The sequence below is a fragment of the Portunus trituberculatus genome, chromosome 40 (assembly GCF_017591435.1).
Source record: "Portunus trituberculatus isolate SZX2019 chromosome 40, ASM1759143v1, whole genome shotgun sequence".
Taxonomy (NCBI): Eukaryota; Metazoa; Arthropoda; class Malacostraca; order Decapoda; family Portunidae; genus Portunus; species Portunus trituberculatus.
Window position 1 is genome coordinate 4480001 of NC_059294.1, and position 19251 is coordinate 4499251.

At 41.3% G+C, this 19251-nt stretch overlaps 1 protein-coding gene across 7 annotated transcripts in view; it reads left to right on the forward strand.

The window, feature by feature from the left end:
• Positions 1 to 19251, forward strand: part of LOC123516108 (tensin-1-like) — a 400888-nt gene that overhangs the window by 95817 nt on the left and 285820 nt on the right. For 2 of the 7 annotated variants that reach the window (XM_045275209.1, XM_045275210.1), the window contains exon 2: positions 9313 to 9821. The exons of 4 other annotated variants lie outside the window; for them this stretch is intronic. In XM_045275209.1, the coding sequence (XP_045131144.1) occupies positions 9795 to 9821 (27 nt within the window). In that variant the 5' untranslated portion in view covers positions 9313 to 9794. Of the gene's footprint in view, positions 1 to 9253; positions 9822 to 19251 lie in introns of those variants that run through there. One more of the 7 variants, XM_045275208.1, reaches the window with a different exon arrangement.

Genomic DNA, 19251 nt, shown 5'->3' on the forward strand with positions numbered 1-19251 from the left:
ATAGCGTTGACAAAAGATATCTTCTACTGCTCGAGGTCGACGTTTTTTTTCCAGCAGCAACAATGGAGGATCGATGTGAGAATAGTAGTCGCACTGACTGGCGATGGTTACGACAGCGGCTACTAAAGAAATAGGTTGGCCATGTATTAATATAATATGTTTAAATTTACAATAAATAAGCCGTGGAGTGTCAGAAATGACGTATGCAAATGGCCGCGGTTAATGGCGTTGGTTACACGCAGCTAAAGTAATGGTTGAGGTGAGAGCGTCAACGTGAAGTATGGAAGGAGGCTTAAAAGTACCTGGCGTGGGAGCAGGTGGTAGCAGCAGCAGCAGCAGCAGCACTAGTACCAGCACCAGCACCAGCACCAGTACCAGCACCAGCAGCATCGGTAGTGGTGGTGGTGGTGGTGGTGGTGTTGATGGGCGTGGAGGTGGGTGGCCGGGTCCATGCAGGCCAGAGGGGCGGTTCAAGCTTCACTCAATTACCCACATCCGCCTCCCGTCCGCCTTAGGTAATGGTAGCCTCCACTTTATATTATGTCTTATTTTGGCCGCCGCTCCTCTATCCGCGCGCTGCTTAATGACACCACCCAAGCCCCTACCTCACCTTGCCCCCACGCACCTGTCGGCTAAAGAAGACACCTGATCCTCCATTCTTGACAGGTGTGTGACTCTCTGGAAACGTAATGTGGAAATACGAATACAAGTGAAATCCGTCAACTGCTGCGGAATAAGGACGTGGTCTTCTTGTTCTGTAAGATGCAGTCTGCTCCTCGCTCCTCTCAACTTTGTACTTACCCTGAACTGCGGATCATGAGTACTGGTGGACTCCTATAATGCCTCTACATACCACTTTCACGGGACATTGGAGTCACATTGAAGAATAACCTCTAGTATCATAGTAGCGCGAGAAAACTATGAAGAGGATGAACTAGGTGAATAAAAAAGTACCGAATGTTGGATTTCTGTCAATCTGTTTCATTCGAGGTTTCCACGTGAGGACCTTCTGGCAAACTGTACAGCGGCTTCTGATCCTTCGCAAAGCTAGTTCTTGTTTTCTGCACGTTGCGACGCGTAACGATGTTGTTGATGACGCCTGGAAGGTTGATTTTGATTGACTGAGAGAGAGAGAGAGAGAGAGAGAGAGATGCAAAAATTATTTCTCTCTCTCTCTCTCTCTCTCTCTCTCTCTCTCTCTCTCTCTCATACACAGATCTACACAACCATGACACTGGCACATCTGATCGCGCCAACAAAGGCTGTTTTTGACGCTCCCCTCCGCGTACAACCGTCACCTTGTGCTTCAGAAATAGCCATACGTGTTTACAAAGTCCAGCACAGAATCTCTGGCCATCTCACTTTCAGCGGCAATGTTTGTGCGCATTTTCCCTGTTCTAGGGAAAACAAACATTGCCCCTCAGACAGTTCGCCTTTACGGAAAATATAACACCGGGGCGGGGGTCCATGTTCCCTCGCGTCTCTTCAGGAGAAAGCTCACATCTGGTTTTATGGAAAAAAAAATTAGAAATAGAAAAGGGAGAATATTCGTTTTGAAATGATAGACAGTAGGGTCCGTTGTAATGAACAGATGTGTTTCGGGACCTGTTGTTGCGAGTGAGGAAGAGAGGCGCCGGTGAAAGCCAGACGCAGGACAGACACTCATGGAAAACACTCCCAGCAGGGCACGGACACGGTGACGAAAGGATTTGTTTCCTACGGGTGTGAAAAGCTTCCATGAAGAAAATAGCAAAGGTTATAGTAGCCAAATTGAGATTGATATAGACTATGAAATAAAGCAAATTCACTCGATCTTAAAAAGCACAAGAGGACAGAGTAACTGTGTGTGAATGTCCAAAAAAACCTGTTCAGCGACATGTCTATGAGTCAAGTAAAAAGACTAGAATATTGTTTTTATCAGAAGATATATAGTGTTTATATTTCCATATTGGTTGCATGTACATGTAACCACTTCTTTCTTAGGCCGGTGTCGTGTTGCTCGGGAGTGCTACGGCTTGACATAAATGGAGTAGGACCGTTATACAAAACTTAATATTTTTAGAGAGAAAATCAGCATTGTTTAGTGTCTGTGTGTGTGTGTGTGTGTGTGTGTGTGTGTGTGTGTGTGTGTGTGTGTGTGTGTGTGTGTGTGTGTGTGTGTGTGTGTGTGTGTGTGTGTGTGTGTGTGTGTGTGTGCTTGAGTACTCCCGTGGTGAAAGGTGGGTAGCTGAAAGTAAATAGCCTCTTGAATTTGAAGTTCGTTACGGAAATGTCCAAATAAAAAAAAATGTAATAACCTTGAAATTTTGCTTTATACATACACCGCGGGAGTTCATCAAAGAAAGAAAAGAAATTCTGAACGGAGAGAGAGAGAGAGAGAGAGAGAGAGAGAGAGAGAGAGAGAGAGAGAGAGAAAAAATCACTTTCTGAACCGCGTTCTAAAACAATACAAAAATCAAATCAATGTTTTTATCTTCGATAAAAGAGTAAATGTTGCAATGAACTGTTTTACTTGCGTATAATTAGCCACCTTAAATGCAAGTAACGATTTAGCTTCCTCAGACACAACAATCGTGAGTAGTTGTGTTTGAATCTCTTGTTAAGTAAACCAGTGAAATGTAGGATCTTCAGAAACTGGTTCATGCTAAGGAAGGCGTTATAGAATAGTTTGCTATGTATGAGGGAGCTAAAATAGTAAACTGAATGAAAAACAAGATCTCATAGGATCTTTTTCATTTAGTTTTCTCAGACCTTCGAAATATCACCTATCATGACCATAAAAGATCACCCTTGAAAAACCCATATAATATGAATTTATATTTCATTCATTTACACAAAAGAAAACTTCAGGCCTTGATATGAATTAATACTCGCTTTTTCAACATTACTAAACGATATCTCATTTTTCGTTAAACACCACGTGTGGGCAGATGAGCTGTTCATCTCTGAACGCGTTACTGAGAAACTTGCATGATTAATACAATCCCAAAATATAAATGATGAAGGGAAACCGACAAGTACTATTCTTCCATACGACATCATCCCTTTTATTGCCAATCAAGAATTACACCTATAGCTCAATATGTATATTGTGCCTTACCACGCTGCTCTGGAAAATGTCACTCTTCCGTAGAGTGTAATTGTGAGGAACAGGCGTTAATGACTTTCGTTTTCACAATATCACATTTCCGTCACGACCCTTTCTACATGTCAGGAGTAATAACTATTATCTGCACCGGAGAGTCAGTTGTCGTGTGTTTTTTTTTTCCAGGAATTGTTCATTTTACTTCTCTCCACTGTTTCAGTATCAATAAGAATAATGTAAATACAATAGTTTGCATGTCTAAGACGTCTGTGTGTGTGTGTGTGTGTGTGTGTGTGTGTGTGTGTGTGTGTGTGTGTGTGTGTGTGTGTGTGTGGAATTAGGGGCAGTGTCATATTTAAATGTTTAGCAATGAGTACGAGTAGTTTCTATCTTTGCAATACTCATGGCAAGGATGGTTCAGGAAAATTTATTAGCATTTTTTCAGCTATGAAATGAAAATTAACCTTTTTTTACGTACATTCAGCTTCGTTAGAAAAATATATTCATAAATGGAAAAAAGTTGTAGTACCATAAGAATACACATTGTGCGCATAACTTAATAAGAATTCAGTCGTAAATAATGAGATCTGGAGAGCATTAACAGAGATGTGATCTGATCGCATGCCATTCTTTTTATGAAGACTGTTTACTGATGCTAAGCGGTGAACAAACAATGCTGGCCATCCCAAGATTCAAAGGGGGCGTTCTGGTAGTGGCCGCGTATCATTGCACCGCGACGACCGAGTAAGTTGATCGTTGATTCCATGTTTGAAGTGGTAGATGAATATTCATGACCTTCACTTTGCATTCCTTTGTACAAACACTTTCGTCTATATCTTAGAAATCCTTGATGTTACATACCTATTCGATATCAAATGTATATTTTCTTGTTTTGGCATTTTTTCTCATTTTAACTTTATGTATTAAAATAATTGCATGTAAGGCTTCACACTTCTTATCCAATTTACATTTAACTACATTGTTGCATTCATGATTTAGTTTATTAACCACGGACGAAAGACAAATAAACTTAGAGAGTTTCACTTCGGAATGTAGTTATCCAAATACTGTTAGGAATAATTCTCTCTCTCTCTCTCTCTCTCTCTCTCTCTCTCTCTCTCTCTCTCTCTCTCTCTCTCTCTCTCTCTCTCTCTCTCTCTCTCTCTCTCTCTCTTTCTCTCTCTCTGTGTGTGTGTGTGTGTGTGTGTGTGTGTGTGTGTGTGTGTGTGTGTGTGTGTGTGTGTGCGCGCGCGTGTGTATGTTTGCACTGCCTCTCACATTCCTGATCGCAGCGCCCCTGAGGCTACGCACCTACACACGGTATATTTATTACGTACTCCCACGGCCCCAACCTACGCACTCTATATACCTATTTTTTGTGAGCATCGCGCATAAGGCAAAATCACATTGTCCTTAACCTCTCTTATGCCGCGCTTTGGTCTGTGTTGGAGTGCTGTAATTCACTTATGTAGAGGCTTGTAATGAATTCTAACACTGGTCATATAGGAGTAGGTTAGGTTAGGTCTTGTATCCTGACGTCTGTACACCTACGCGCTACACTACTAGGTTTATCAGTAGCTCCTTTACCTCCGCCACTTACTCACTTACTCCCGGTATCTCTTATTGACTGAATGACGTTTCGTCTCTCGACCTTTGGCCCAGCACCTCTTTCACAACACTCGCACAACCTCCGCAAGCGTCGTCTTCAACTTCTATCCACTTTTATGCGCTTAAGATTCTTTGCTCATCCTTTCGCAACTACTGAAAACTCACAGCCTCATGCATGACTATCGCTAACTTGTCTCCTAAAACTGCCTGCCTCGTCTTGAATTATTCCTATGTCGTTCGTGGCTCACCAGTTCCTTCCCTTAGCGTACACGAAACTTGTTGGAGACACACACACACATTCACAGACGCAGGTGCACGTACGTATAGACACACACACACACACACACACACTCTCTCTCTCTCTCTCTCTCTCTCTCTCTCTCTCTCTCTCTCTCTCTCTCTCTCTCTCTCTCTCTCTCTCTCTCTCTATAGATACAGTTGCACGTACATATTGAGACACACACACACACACACACACACACACACACACACACACACACACACACACACACACACACACACACACACACACACAGAGAGAGAGAGAGAGAGAGAGAGAGAATGCCTATAATTGCTTTCATAATTGTCTAAATCACTTTATATCGTGCATCAGAATTACAGAAAAGATTTTTTTTATCATTTTTTTTCACCTGTCAGTCCATAACACTTTCTTTCCTTCCCTCTTCGACAGTTTCCTATAATCAGTTTCCCCTTCACATTTCTCCCCGTTTCTTTCTTCTCTCTTTTTCTAACGCTTACCTCCCTCCCTCCCTCCAGCCATGGCACCTTTCATCCCTTCAGCGTTCTCTTCTTCTTCTTAAGTGTTTCCTTTACATGTATTTGTTCGCTAAAACTTCATCCTGTTTTACCGCCTTCCCCCACTTCCCTAGTCAGTGGTTTTAGGGGTCATGACGGAACGGAAAACGGTCGTATGTTATGGAAAAGTACGCTTGTAATCATTATGTTCGGTGCTTAAAGATTGTATGTAGAAGAGCTGTTTATGTTTAGAGGAGAAGTGGGACATGAGGTAGATTGCATAAGCCACACCCACAAACATACGCGTATTTTAGCAAGACACAGCTTTTACCCTTGTCAATTCATGGCTTTCAATTCACCTCGTCTACCACAGCTCTGGGCGTTCTCAATACCACGCTGAAATCATCCCGAATCTTTACAAATTGATTAGAATAGGAATATACATGTATACTCGTGTAACATATCTGTGAAGCGTGGAATTGAAAGGAAGGCTAGAATAAAAATTGGATTCGTTAATATCTTCGATTTCACAAGTGTGGTGTCAGAGAAGAAATGATTGACCTCCTGACCTAAAGTGAATACGTCTCATTAAAAGTATTCCCCATCCAGTAAGAAATTGATACCAAATAACGTGAGAAAAAAAAACATTATCAGAAACACAGAGAGAGAGAGAGAGAGAGAGAGAGAGAGAGAGAGAGAGAGTAACTACCAATCTATCTGTATCTATCTAACTGTTTATCTATCATATTTACAGCTCATATGTTACACTGAACACTTTTTTTTTTTTTTTTTGAGGCCTTCACTATACCCTGTTAATTATAGTCTCTCACCTTTCTTCTGGTCACTTCAGTAAAGTTCAGCTCTCCATCTTCTTAAACTTTCACCCATATTCTATTCGCCTCCTTTCTTTTCTAATCTATCCCTTTCAATAGTAAGACATGGAACCCTATCTATTTATTTCCTACTTTCCCACGACTTGAACTGTAGGACAATTAACTCGCCTCTGGAAGTAAATTAGTCACCGCTCTTTTAAACTTCTTTCTAAACTCTTTTTTTTTTTTAGCAAAGCGGCAAATGAGCGAACCTATTTCCTGATATATTTTTCTCTCTCTCTCTCTCTCTCTCTCTCTCTCTCTCTCTCTCTCTCTCTCTCTCTCTCTCTCTCTCTCTCTCTCTCTCCTTCATTCTAACATTCTGCTTTAAAGAAGAAAAAAAACGTGTTCCATATAATGATGCATAAAGCCCCTTCTATAAAGTTAGCATTTGAGCGGAAGAAAATCATTGGCAAAGACTATCATTAGATTACTGATTTATCTATTTATCCATCTGTTCCCCTCACATTCCCCATACCTGGCTATGAATATACATATGAGAAACAAATTATAAAAAGCAGAAAGTGAAAAAAAAAAAACAATGTAACTCCATCTGCAAAGCAATTTAAAAGTACATAATGCTGACTAGAAAATAGTAATGTGATAATGTAAAATTCTTCATTATTTTGCTGATATTTCTGACAGCGACGAAATGAAAGAGAGAGGAAGGGGAAAGTGATCGGATAACGAGAGAGAGAGAGAGAGAGAGAGAGAGAGAGAGAGAGAGAGAGAGAGAGAGAGAAGAGAGAGAGAACTTAAGTGCTTCGATTACCAGTAGCTCGATGCCTGAAGGAGCTGGGTCGTCAGGGATCTGGAGGAGGTTCTACTACTTACAGTGTCCTTTCATCCAATAGTTTCTCAGGTTTCCTTGTTTCCATCCCCCCTCCCCAGTGACCCTCCAGTGTTCCATCGTGACGCCAGAGGAGGTCACGGGCTGGCAAAGGTGCAGGGGACTGGGAAAAGCCAGGAGAAAATGTTGGGTGAAAGTTTAATATTTTCTTACGTTTTCTCACTTTTTCTCTCTGATTTTCGCCGTCCAGTGAGGCGTTTCAATTAAGTAATTTGGTATTCGTTTGCGCTGCTTTCGTCACTCTCGTGTTTCCTTCTAATTTCTTTCCTGGCGATGTTAATTTTAGTTTTTGTATACCTTCTGTCAACAGGTGATATCCTTATGAACTGCGCAAACGGTTTTTTTCATTTTTTTTTTTATTTACGTTTGGAGGAGGAAGAGAATAAAAATCATAAAAGTAGGAAAAAAAAACGAGAATTATCTTCTTTCGCCTTTAACAACAAAAAAAGAGGAAAAACGAAAACTCGCGAGACAACAATATTTTCCTTTTCATCTTGACTTTTTGTTCGACACTAATTCTATTTTTGTCTATACTTTCAACACTCAAGGCATAACATTTCTCAACACCCCCTACCCCCCTCAACAGACTCATGCATCAGTTGCTTCCTCAAGTTTCCTTTTCCCGTCTCGCATTACGTGATCATAATTCAGGCAGCTCCGTATATCAAGTCATCGTTGAAGCGACTCCAGCTGCTGCCCGCACTGAAAGCTAGACTCTGCGTGCGTCACCTTTCCCCTTCATCAGATAACAAAGCTCTTCACCTCGACCATCTTTCTACTCTCTCTCTCTCTCTCTCTCTCTCTCTCTCTCTCTCTCTCTCTCTCTCTCTCTCTCTCTCTCTCTCTCTCTCTGGCAAGGTCGCTGTCAAGTCAAACTCTGTGTGTACACGTGGGTATCTTTCGTCACAGCTACATCTTTTATGGTAAATAATGAAATGAAGGAGAGAAGAGTAGGAAGAAAAAAAATAAACGTACTTGAACCCAGGAATAGAAATTAGCAGGTGCGCAAAACACTATAATCAAGTGACGAGGTAGAATTGATTGACTAGCTTTCCATATCCGTGTTTGCTTTTTGTGAGTGTGTGAGTGTGAGAGTGTGAGAGTCGGTGTTGGTTTCATGGACTGGAAGTAATAATGCGCGGCGTTAAGACTCGTGGGAGGTAATGGTCGACTGATTGAGGCCCCAGAGACAGGTGATGGCCGTCCCCTGGTAACAGTGGGTACGTACACTTGACACACACACACACACACACACACACACACACACACACACACACCAGGAAGGGAGTACGTACGTGGGCGGCCAGAGGAAGGGAACAGCGGGAGAGGATGGACGAGGTTTAGACACAAGACCCTTATGGGGATTTCATTTTTTCCTCTCGGTAAACAACGGTGACGCTTGGATGCCTGGTCTGCGGTATTTCAGAGTCATTACCGAATAGAGAGAGAGAGAGAGGGGGGAAGGAGATGCGGGAGAGAGACAAACATCTAAAGAAATACATAGTTCAAAAGAAAACAAGATACACACACACACACACACACACACACACACACACACACACACACACACACACACACACACACACACACACACACACACACACACACACACACACACACACACACACACACAGAGAGAGAGAGAGAGAGAGTATTTACAAAACATTAAGATCTTTCCAATGCAAGTCTTGAATCTTTATGTTTTATCATTGTAGTGAAATCATTGAAATCATAAGTGATAGAGAATGGAGCAAATAATGGAAACTAGCTCCATTTACTCTTTCCCATCTTGAACTTAGAATATTATCCATGTGATGAAAGGAATATACTGTAGTTGTATTTCTCGCTGTCTTTTTGGCTCTGTGATTTTATTTTTCTGCATCTGGAGGAAACATTCACGTAAAATGGCATTCCTTATGACTTGAGTGCAATAGCGGTAAGATCCATTAGCTGGGAATTACTCTTCTGCTTCTTATTGTGTCTATTCTAACCAAGTCTTTACGTCACTAGTGTTCTGTATGAAGTAAATGTTTTTTCAGTGAATCTGTTACGTGTGCATATCCATTCTATATCCAATCGTGTCTTTTATAATCAATCTGTCACGTCAAAAGCGAACTATATGAAGTAGAATATATTTTCAGTGATAGTAAAGACATTAAGGAAAAGTGGATATACATATGGAGGTGGTATTGTATGAATTCTACACTACACCCGAGGAAGTAGGTTTACTCTTCAGTGGTACCTTTTGACCCCACGAGGCAAGCCAGTGGACATGATCCCTTAGGTGACTACCACGCGGGTCACTGGAACTACAAGGTGATACGTGACTTGCTGCCTCTGTGACCATGATGTGACCTCGTGCTGTGAAGCTGTGTAGTGATCCAGTCCATGCAGCTGTTTTGGTGACATCTACCTATCCCTTTGTCATCAGTCTTAGCGCCTCTACTGGAAACACGACAAATACCGCTATTCCTTGCTCCGCCACCACCATCACCAGTGCTGCTATACTGACAATATCCACACTGACAACTTCCATCACCACTATTCCAATATCATACTTTATCACCGCCACGTCCTCCATAACCGTCACCACCACTACCCCGGAGCACCCCCGCCGCCAGCCATGAGGACAGTTTACCACTATGTTTGGGTAAGTGTTATTGTTATTTTGTTTAAAGACACCACCGTTTTGAATACCTTGATGGCCAAACTAGTGTATTCTGCGCTCCACTTCTGTTCGTGTGTGTGTGTGTGTGTGTGTGTGTGTGTGTGTGTGTGTGTTTTAGTAGCGAAAAATTACTCGAGTAGTGGTTTAAACTCCTAATATACTTTCCCAAAAGATTTTATTTTTCCTTTGTATTTGTTTTTCCATTTATCTATTTACTAAACAAGATAATAAAAGTGTTTTCTATTAATTCATTGAAGTGTACATAATGTCTTGTTGTGTACTTCAGCCAAACAAACTGCGACTCTTCTCCAATCCACATTTTTTTTTTTTTTATTTATCTGGGCTAAAGGGGGTACTATTTGGGGTACCTCCTATCTCAAAGCCCACCCGCTAGAAAACCATTGCCCCGAGTGAGGAAGCCCAACGTACACTCGGACCGTGGACAGGAATCGAACCCGTGCGCTTGGATACCCCTCGGACATCAAGGCACGCATGGTTCCATTGTACCACTGCGGCTCTTAAATAAAACGAATTGTCCATGATCATTTTGAAAGATATCTAAGCGTGGGAACACTTAATTAAGCCTTTTATGCCAGCGATCCCAAATTGAGATTAGTTAAAACGCACTTTCTTTTGTCTAATCAGTCAAATGAAAACATAAGCGAATGAAATGAGTGAAAATAATGAGCTGTTTATAAATCAAGCATTAAACTTTGGAACTAGTGAGCATGTTTCTAGACAGCTGTATAACAATGCGTCACTTTTCTGGCACACTTTCCAACTCACTCTCACTCTCACTCTCTCTCTCTCTCTCTCTCTCTCTCTCTCTCTCTCTCTCTCTCTCTCTCTCTCTCTCTCTCTCTCTCTCTCTTCACCAGTGTCCTAGTTCATGCACGTATCATATTTTTCGTGTTTTTCCCTCTTACTTTCATTCGGGTTGTCCTGTGTGTTCCAGGTACTGTCTGTTCTTTCCTCATCTTCACTCACATTCTCCTCCCCCTATCCTATTCTTGCTTCCTCTGCTTCATCGTAATAACTTGTCAACACGACCCCCAGCCTCTCCCTCTCCCTTCCTTCGCCACCCCAACCCTCTTGTTGGCCCAGACCAGCTTAACGACGCTCAGGTTGGGTTGCCCCGACAATGAATCCCAAGAGAGACTGTGTACCTTCTCTTCTTCTTCACAAAATTACACTTTCTGCTCAATGGGCCCGTGAAAGAAGAGGAGGATCTGTGCTCGAGATGTTAAAGGAAAGGAAGGAAAGGAGGGAGGGAAGGAGAAGAAAAAGATTGCTAGGGAGGAACTTGAAGAGACAGCTGATGAGGGTGAATGAGTTAATGAGGGGACAAACAGGATGTTGTACGTACGTTGGTGGGTGAAGAAGGATGAGGAAAAAGTGAACCGTGAGATACATGAATTAGGGGAAAATACAGTGTAGGATGATGAAGGCAATAAAGAAAAAAAAGAAGGAAAAGAAGAAGGTAGAATCTTTTGTGCTCGTTTCTTCACATTCCTGTTGACATGGCACACGGTCTCCGAAATGAACTACACAGGTAATTATAAGACATTTCTCTCTTACTACAGGTTCTTTCTTCTGCACAACTCATTGCCCCCCTCTTTCTTTCTCTTTTACTAATCCTCCTATTCCCAGGTTTGCCTATGCTTTCAACATGTACATAGGACTAGTATGTTCATCATTCAGTATAAAAGAAATGTAAAATAGTCTAAGATTGTATCAAACTGTACACATTTTTCTGACAAATCACACCATACGTTTTCTTTTTCTTAATTCATTTTTTTTTTTCATGCAGCATGACATCATTCCATACCCGAGCTGCTGCTGACAGACATTTGTGTTGCATTAGAATTCATTGACACCTAGCCTTTCCCATCTTCTATAAAGCTAGGCGTTATGAGTCGTCTTCTCCAGTTTTCTCTACACCACCTCACAAACTATTTACTCTGTATAGTGACTTTATCCGTCCTTGTATGGAATGTTTAATACATTTGGGAAAATTCCACTCACTACACTCTTTTAGACAGGATGGTATCAGAAGCATTTCGCCTCATCAATTTTTTCCTCTAACTGACCATGTTCAGCCTCTCATTGCAGCAGTGGTGCATCTCTTGCTGTCTTCTACCGTAATATTCATGCCAACTGCTCCTCTCATCTTGGTAACTACATGCCTTCTCTCCTCCCATGGCCTCGCTGCTCATTACTCTCCCTTTCTCTCATTCCATTTATGTCCACCTCATTTTCAGTAATTCATCCCTTTTTCTGATTAACACTGAAACTCTTTGCCTGCAGCTATATTTCCTCCATCCTATGACTTGGTCTCTTTCAGGAAGGTCTCGATACATTAAACCTCTGTTGTTGTTGTTTTTATCTATTTTATATGACATTTTGGGAGTTGGCAATAAGTTGGCGTTTTTTTTTTTTTTTTTGTCTTAAGTTATTGGCCCTCTTACGCAAAATAAGTGAAGTGATGAAATAGTTAACATCTTACTCAAGTAAACGTGTTCCCCCATTGATGTTGCAGATAAATACATGTTGATTAGTTTATTAATTCAATATATATTGCTGTAATGAAAAATGCATAATGAAGATGAGAATACATGATGGGTGTAGGCATATTTCTAGAGAAATGGAATCTTCCTCCTCCAGCTCCTCCTCCTCCTCCTCCTCTTCCTCCTCCTCCTCCTCCTCCTCCTCCTCCTCCTCCTCCTCCTCCTCCTCCTCCTCCTCCTCCTATAATGCAACTATTTGCTTTCTCCGTTAATTAAAAATTTCCATATTCCTACTTTCCGATAATATGATTATGTATTAGGTAAGAGAAAACGGAAGAGTTTGAAGGTGAATAAAGGAAACAGATTTCAGGAGGATGCATTAAGGTTAGGTGGCTTACTCTATCTACACTGACAGAATGTGCGCTGCATTGCAAGTTTTCTAGTCGTAGTCAGATGTTATGTTTACACTCATAACTTCACGATGCTCTTGCCTTTTAATGATGTATCTAACCCAAGTTTTGTAAAACTGCAGATGAAGTATCAGTGCATGTGAAAGAAATAGCAGGCTTGTGTAATGTAAAGGAGAAGAATAGCACAAGAAGTCGAATTGAAGGTGATGGCGTGGGGCAATTCTTGATGGCAGCTAATGATACGTGTCACATGAGACGGAAATTAAGAGTTAATCCTTCATAACCCACACCCTCCCCTCTGCACTCCCCCCAAAGTCCACCTTTCACCCTTCATCCTTTCCCGACGCCTCCCCGCCGCTTCGTCCTCCCCGCAAAGCACAGTGCACCCTTTGTCTCCTCTCGTCTTCCTCATCTTTCCACTTTCCCTTCCTTTTTGGTCTCTTCTCCACCCTCTCGCCGCAGCGCCCTTGAACCAGTTTGACTTGCACTTCCAGCGAGACTAAAGGTATTATGGACCAATAACTTTAATTGTATCTTTCTTTTCTTAATCATGCATATTATAATGTTACATTTACTCTCTCTCTCTCTCTCTCTCTCTCTCTCTCTCTCTCTCTCTCTCTCTCTCTCTCTCTCTCTCTCTCTCTCTTGTGTGTGTGTGTGTGTGTGTGTGTGTGTGTGTGTGTGTGTGTGTGTGTGTGTGTGTGTGTGTGTGTGTGTGTGTGTAAGTGTCTATATATATATATATATATATATATATATATATATATATATATATATATATATATATATATATATATATATATATATATGTGTGTGTGTGTGTGTGTGTGTGTGTGTGTGTGTGTGTGTGTGTGTGTGTGTGTGTGTGTCTGTGTGTATGACGAGTGGGTCGCTCTTCTCGTCGTTTCTTTCAGCCTGGACATTCCTCCCTCCCTTTGCCGTTCTCTGTACTGACGAGTTTCTGCGTCCTCCATGGTTCTCCCTTCTCTTTTATCCTTTCTCTTTCTCCTGCTCTTCTTTTCTGTTTTCTTCTTTCCTTTGACGCTATCTGTCCTCTGCTGTTCTCCTGCTTGTAAATGAAACAAGATGGAAAAACTGAGGTAGGAAGAAATAATAGATATATCAAGTAGCATGGCCTCCTAGTAGAAGAGTAGAGAGCGTTACGGATTATGGAAGCAAAATAGAAAGTTTTGCACCAAGAAAAAAAACACCCTTTGAAAAAAGAAGTAACAATGGCTTCTGAAAACAAGCCAGAAAAAAATACCATGTCTCAGTTTTTTTTCTACCTAAAAGTCAAAATTGAAAATATATGTACCACGACGATTTTTTTTTTTTTCAACAATCTTTGCATCACAAAATCTGGATCTTGGCAGCCATGTATGTTCCTGTCGTTTTGTGCTTGTATGTCTGTCTCTGCATGTTACAACCACCACCACCACCACTACCACCACTATCATCATCACCGCCTACCACCACCAAAACCTGTAAAACGCTCCACCTGCCGTGATCTTCATGTTTGTAATTTATCCTCATCCTCGTTTTATGGAAATGAAATTCTTACGTACGAGTGTGTTTATAGCTTGGCGCGGAGTGATTTATTTTTATGAATCCTGGCTCCCTTTTTTGTCTCCGGTATGTACACACGAGTAGAGGAGTGTTTTTAAGGAGTACAGGTGTAAAGGTGAACCATATATACTGCATGTTTATATATATATATATATATATATATATATATATATATATATATATATATATATATATATATATATATATATATATATCATCCATCCGCTTCTTAGTTAACAGTCGCTATTCATTTTTTTACCTTGCCCTGGAGGAATGAAAACTCGTCTTCATAACACAATAACACAAATGACCACCACACCTCCACATGACCAGGCACGAATGTAAACCAGTCTCCTTCTCACTGCAGCTGGGCGTCATGCAAGGCTCACCCACCAGTTTCATTATCATAACTCTCCTCCGCTTACTAGGCGCCATGACAATTCTCCCTGCCATTTGAAATGCACAACATCACTTTAATCTCGCGGTGGCCTGTTCAATTTGAGTGAGAACACTAACCCGGACGTTCCGCAAAGTGAAGTGTATGTAGATGTTTACTAAGATGAACGGGAGGGAGGTGCAGGAGTAGGATTTCTTGAAGGAGTGCCAGTTGTGTAACTACGAGTTTACGTTTTTTATGTCCCTCCTGCTGATTCTTCATACTACTGTCCATCATGAATCAATCCTTAAAATATATTTACACACACACACACACACACACACAGAGAGAGAGAGAGAGAGAGAGAGAGAGAGAGAGAGCTCTTGGTATAATAATAGGAGTGCAGTGGAGGAGGACAGAGAAGGGAGCACAATGGATCAATCAGAAGCCAACTTACACATATCTTGTATTTCTATCTAAGACTGAGTTACGTCTCCCTGCCTTCCATCTCACCTCTGTGCTGCTTGTCTCTCTCGCCGTGCCCCCTTCGTTACTGACCCCCTGAGGCATGGAATTAATTATCGATTGCTGCCTACGTATGATTTTCCGCCGCCCCAGGAGTCCTTTCTCCCCTGAGGATGCTTCGCTGTGACCCGAGTGAAATGTTCTCGAGCAAGGTTCAAAGGTTGTATTCGTTTATTCATTTTATTTATTCATCTTTTATTTATCTGTTTATTTATTCATCTTTTATTAATTTTTCATGTGAGTGCAGTAATATAGAGAATAAAGACTTTATACTGAAGCTCATGTTACGTAAAAAAAATTATCATATCTTTGCGACGTGCCTGATTCTTTTTTTTATTTTTCTTATGCATTGTTATTCTGAAGTACACACACACACACACACACACACACACACACACACACACACACACACACACACACACACACACACACACACACACACACACACACACACACACACACACACACACACACACACACACACACACACACACACACACACACACACACGTATCATCTAACAAGGCTAAACCCCTGCCTAAAAAAGCTAATTTAAGTCATCTTTAGGAAAAGCAGGGCACGCTCATTGTCTGATATACCTCATAGGGCTTGCGTATATTTTAAGGTTCCATCATTCTTTCTTTTATATTATATCACTATATGTGGTGCTACTTGATGTATATATGGTATTGCTTCCTGTAATAATCAAACATAAGGACGAATTGTGCATGTTTGTAAAGCATAAGCGTGTTCTTTTTAAGCAGTGCAAGAATTCTGACCAGTATGTCTTGCTCTTTTGACTATTGAGCCACAAGTGATCCATAGAAAGATACATCGTCCTAAGATCGCTCGTTGACTGACACCGAACCGATCACCTCGACACGCTGATGATAATGTTTGGTCTTTTTTTTCTTTTCAGTCTAGATTTACACTGTTTATTGCCGCATTATTCCTCCAAGTTTTGTTGTGATTCCTGGGTATAAATCCAGACAACCTCTATTAATGGCTCATTGCATCTTTGTTTTTCATTGGTAAAAGTGCCTGTAATTTTTTTGTACGATGAACTATGTAAATTTCGGTACGATTCTGAAAGTGTTTTGTAAAAGGTATGAATTTCAATTCGTCTCATGAAATGTTTGTTATCAGCAGAGTACGATTTTTCTCTCCATTTCAGATTTTATACTAATAGATGTAGCAATATTTGCAGATAAACAACATCAGTTTTAGTGATAATTGTAATAGTATTAGTAGTAGTAGTACAGTAGTAGTAGTAGTAGTAGTAGTAGTAGTAGTAGTAGTAGTAGTAGCAGCAGCAGCAGTAGTAATAGTAGTAGTAGTAGTAGTAGTAGTAGTAGTAGTAGTAGTAGTAGTAGTAGTAGTAGCAATAGTAGTAATAGCAGTAGTCATTGTAGTAGGAGCAATAGAAGTAGCAATAGTTATAGTAAAAGTAAGAATAGTAGTAGCAGTCGCAGTAGCAGCAGCAACAGCAGCACAGTACCAGTATCATTAACAAAAAGATTCAGCACACATCCACTAAATCCACTGAAGAAAGCTGCGAGGTTTTGTGTTCCTCGTGCAAGTGACTTGTTCGTCACACCTTTCCCTCTGGCTGACCTTCCCATGATGACCCAAGCATTTCCGGTGGGCGATGGTCATGGTCAGTCATGTGTGTAAGAGTGTGTGTGTGTGTGTGTGTGCACCATGGATGGGAAATTTTGGTCCATGGAACAAGTTATGTACGTCTGGATGTGTATTTCCTTTCCCTTATTCGTACATTACCGTTGTTTTGTGATATTATTTCTCTTATTTATCTGTTGTTTTCCTTTCGAGTTCCACATTTTCTTTCATTGTTTCCTGTATACTTTTATCTTCTTTTATGGTTCTTACGTCATATATCTTGCCTTTGTGGTCTCTCTCTCTCTCTCTCTCTCTCTCTCTCTCTCTCTCTCTCTCTCTCTCTCTCTCTCTCTCTCTCTCTCTCTCTCTCTCTTGGATGGAATTTCAAGGATTTGTATCACATTCGCCTCTTCTTATGATTTTTTTTTTTCATTTTTTTACCTCATATTCTTTCCACCCACATCTCATTTTTTGCAATTTTTTTTTCTTCCGTCCTCACGTCTCGTAACCTCCCCCCCTCCTCTCTCTCTCTCTCTCTCTCTCTCTCTCTCTCTCTCTCTCTCTCTCTCTCTCTCTCTCTCTCTCTCTCTCTCTCTCTCTCTCTCTCTCTCTATCTATCTATCTATCTATCTATCTATATCTCGTGAGTCGTGTATTGCTCCAATCTCCATGGAAGTTTATGAAAGTGTCTGAGAGATTATTGAAAACATAAATTTTTCTCTTTTAAACTACGCAATCCGCGCTGATGATAATGTTATACTTTTACACGATTTATATACTCTCGGCCCCCCTAAGAAGACAAGTATCTCAGTTATTTGGAATTTACACATAAATCTTCTGGACTGCTACTTTGTTTTATTTTGTTTATGCGAGTGTTTTTTTTTTTCTCTCACGCACAACACCTGCTTGGTAACATTCCTCTATTTCCTCCCTCTTATCCTCTTCATCTTCTTCCCAACGCCCCTGTGCCTCACCTTCCCTCTCTACAGCTCCCCCTCCTTCTCCTCCTCTCTCTCTCTCTCTCTCTCTCTCTCTCTCTCTCTCTCTCTCTCTCTCTCTCTCTCTCTCTCTCTCTCTTCTCTTTGAATCCTGATACGCCTCCTCTTTGGCCATGAGGAATAATGACTCAGCAGAATGCAGCTTGCTTTGGCAGTCATGAATGTATGTGTGTGTGTGTGTGTGTGTGTGTGTGTGTGTGTGTGTGTGTGTGTGTGTGTGTGTGTGTGTGTGTGTGTGTGTGTGTGTGTGTGTGTCTTTGTGTGTGCTCTCTCTCTCTCTCTCTCTCTCTCTCTCTCTCTCTCTCTCTCTCTCTCTCTCTCTCTCTCTCTCTCTCTCTCTCTCTCTCTCTCTCTCTCTCTCTCTCTCTCTCTCTCTCTCTCTCTCTCTCTCTCTCTCTCTCTCTCTCTCTCTCTCTCTCTCTCTCTCTCTGTGTGTGTGTGTGTGTGTGTGTGTGTGTGTGTGTGTGTGCGTGTGTGTGCTGTCCAGAAGTCCATTACAGTGACAAATCCCTCAAACAGAAAGCTTCCCCTCAAGCGCTTGCCGTGTGTTTGACCCCTAAATCCAGGTCAGTCCTTCGCTGCCCTCTCCTCACTAGCGGACCCTTGAGCTCTCGCCAGATTCCAGCCTTGGCATGCCCATTTCCTTTATCTTTTTATCTTTGTTCGCCCCCCGCACTTATGAGGCTATTAGAAGTTACATTCGATAGATCTAAGCTAGCAATCAGCAGTTAAGGAGAGTACACTTTCAGGTTTTGCAGGGAATTTACATGCCTGGTGGTTACAGTGGAGTGTGCTGAGTCATAGTCTCTTATCACACTACCTACGTCCCCCTGGGCAGAAGTTTCTCTCATGGACCGGCATAGTGTATCCTTCTATGCGTCGCGCAAGCCATCGTCCTTCCTCAAGTGATGCCACACCGTATGTTCGTCTGTCTTATGGTGCTCGGCAATGATAGTCACTCAAGTCCATCTTTGCTCAGTTTGATGGGCAAGTGTCGAAAAAGTGTTCAAGCATTATTAATTCACCATATGTGTTTAATATCTAACATTTATTTTCCTGTAAAGAAAAAAAGAAATGATTTATCTCTTCCGAAGCCGGCTTTGTCTCTATCAATCTACTTAACTGTCATATGTAAATGTGGGTTGTGGCACTGAATGCTTCGTCGTGATTAATGAATACTTTAAGTTTCCATTGGTTCAGACAAAATGTGAAGACGAGAGGAATATAAATAACACCGGTTTAGGTTATGACAAATGCATAAAATTTTATACATTAATATGAAACTTGTTTATTAGGAAATAATGTGAAAGAATCTATTTGAACTTTCTTACACAATGACTTTTGAACATCGCTAGACAAGGAGTCAACGGACAGAATGGTAACGTAGCAAAGTGAACTTCATTCAGTGCATTC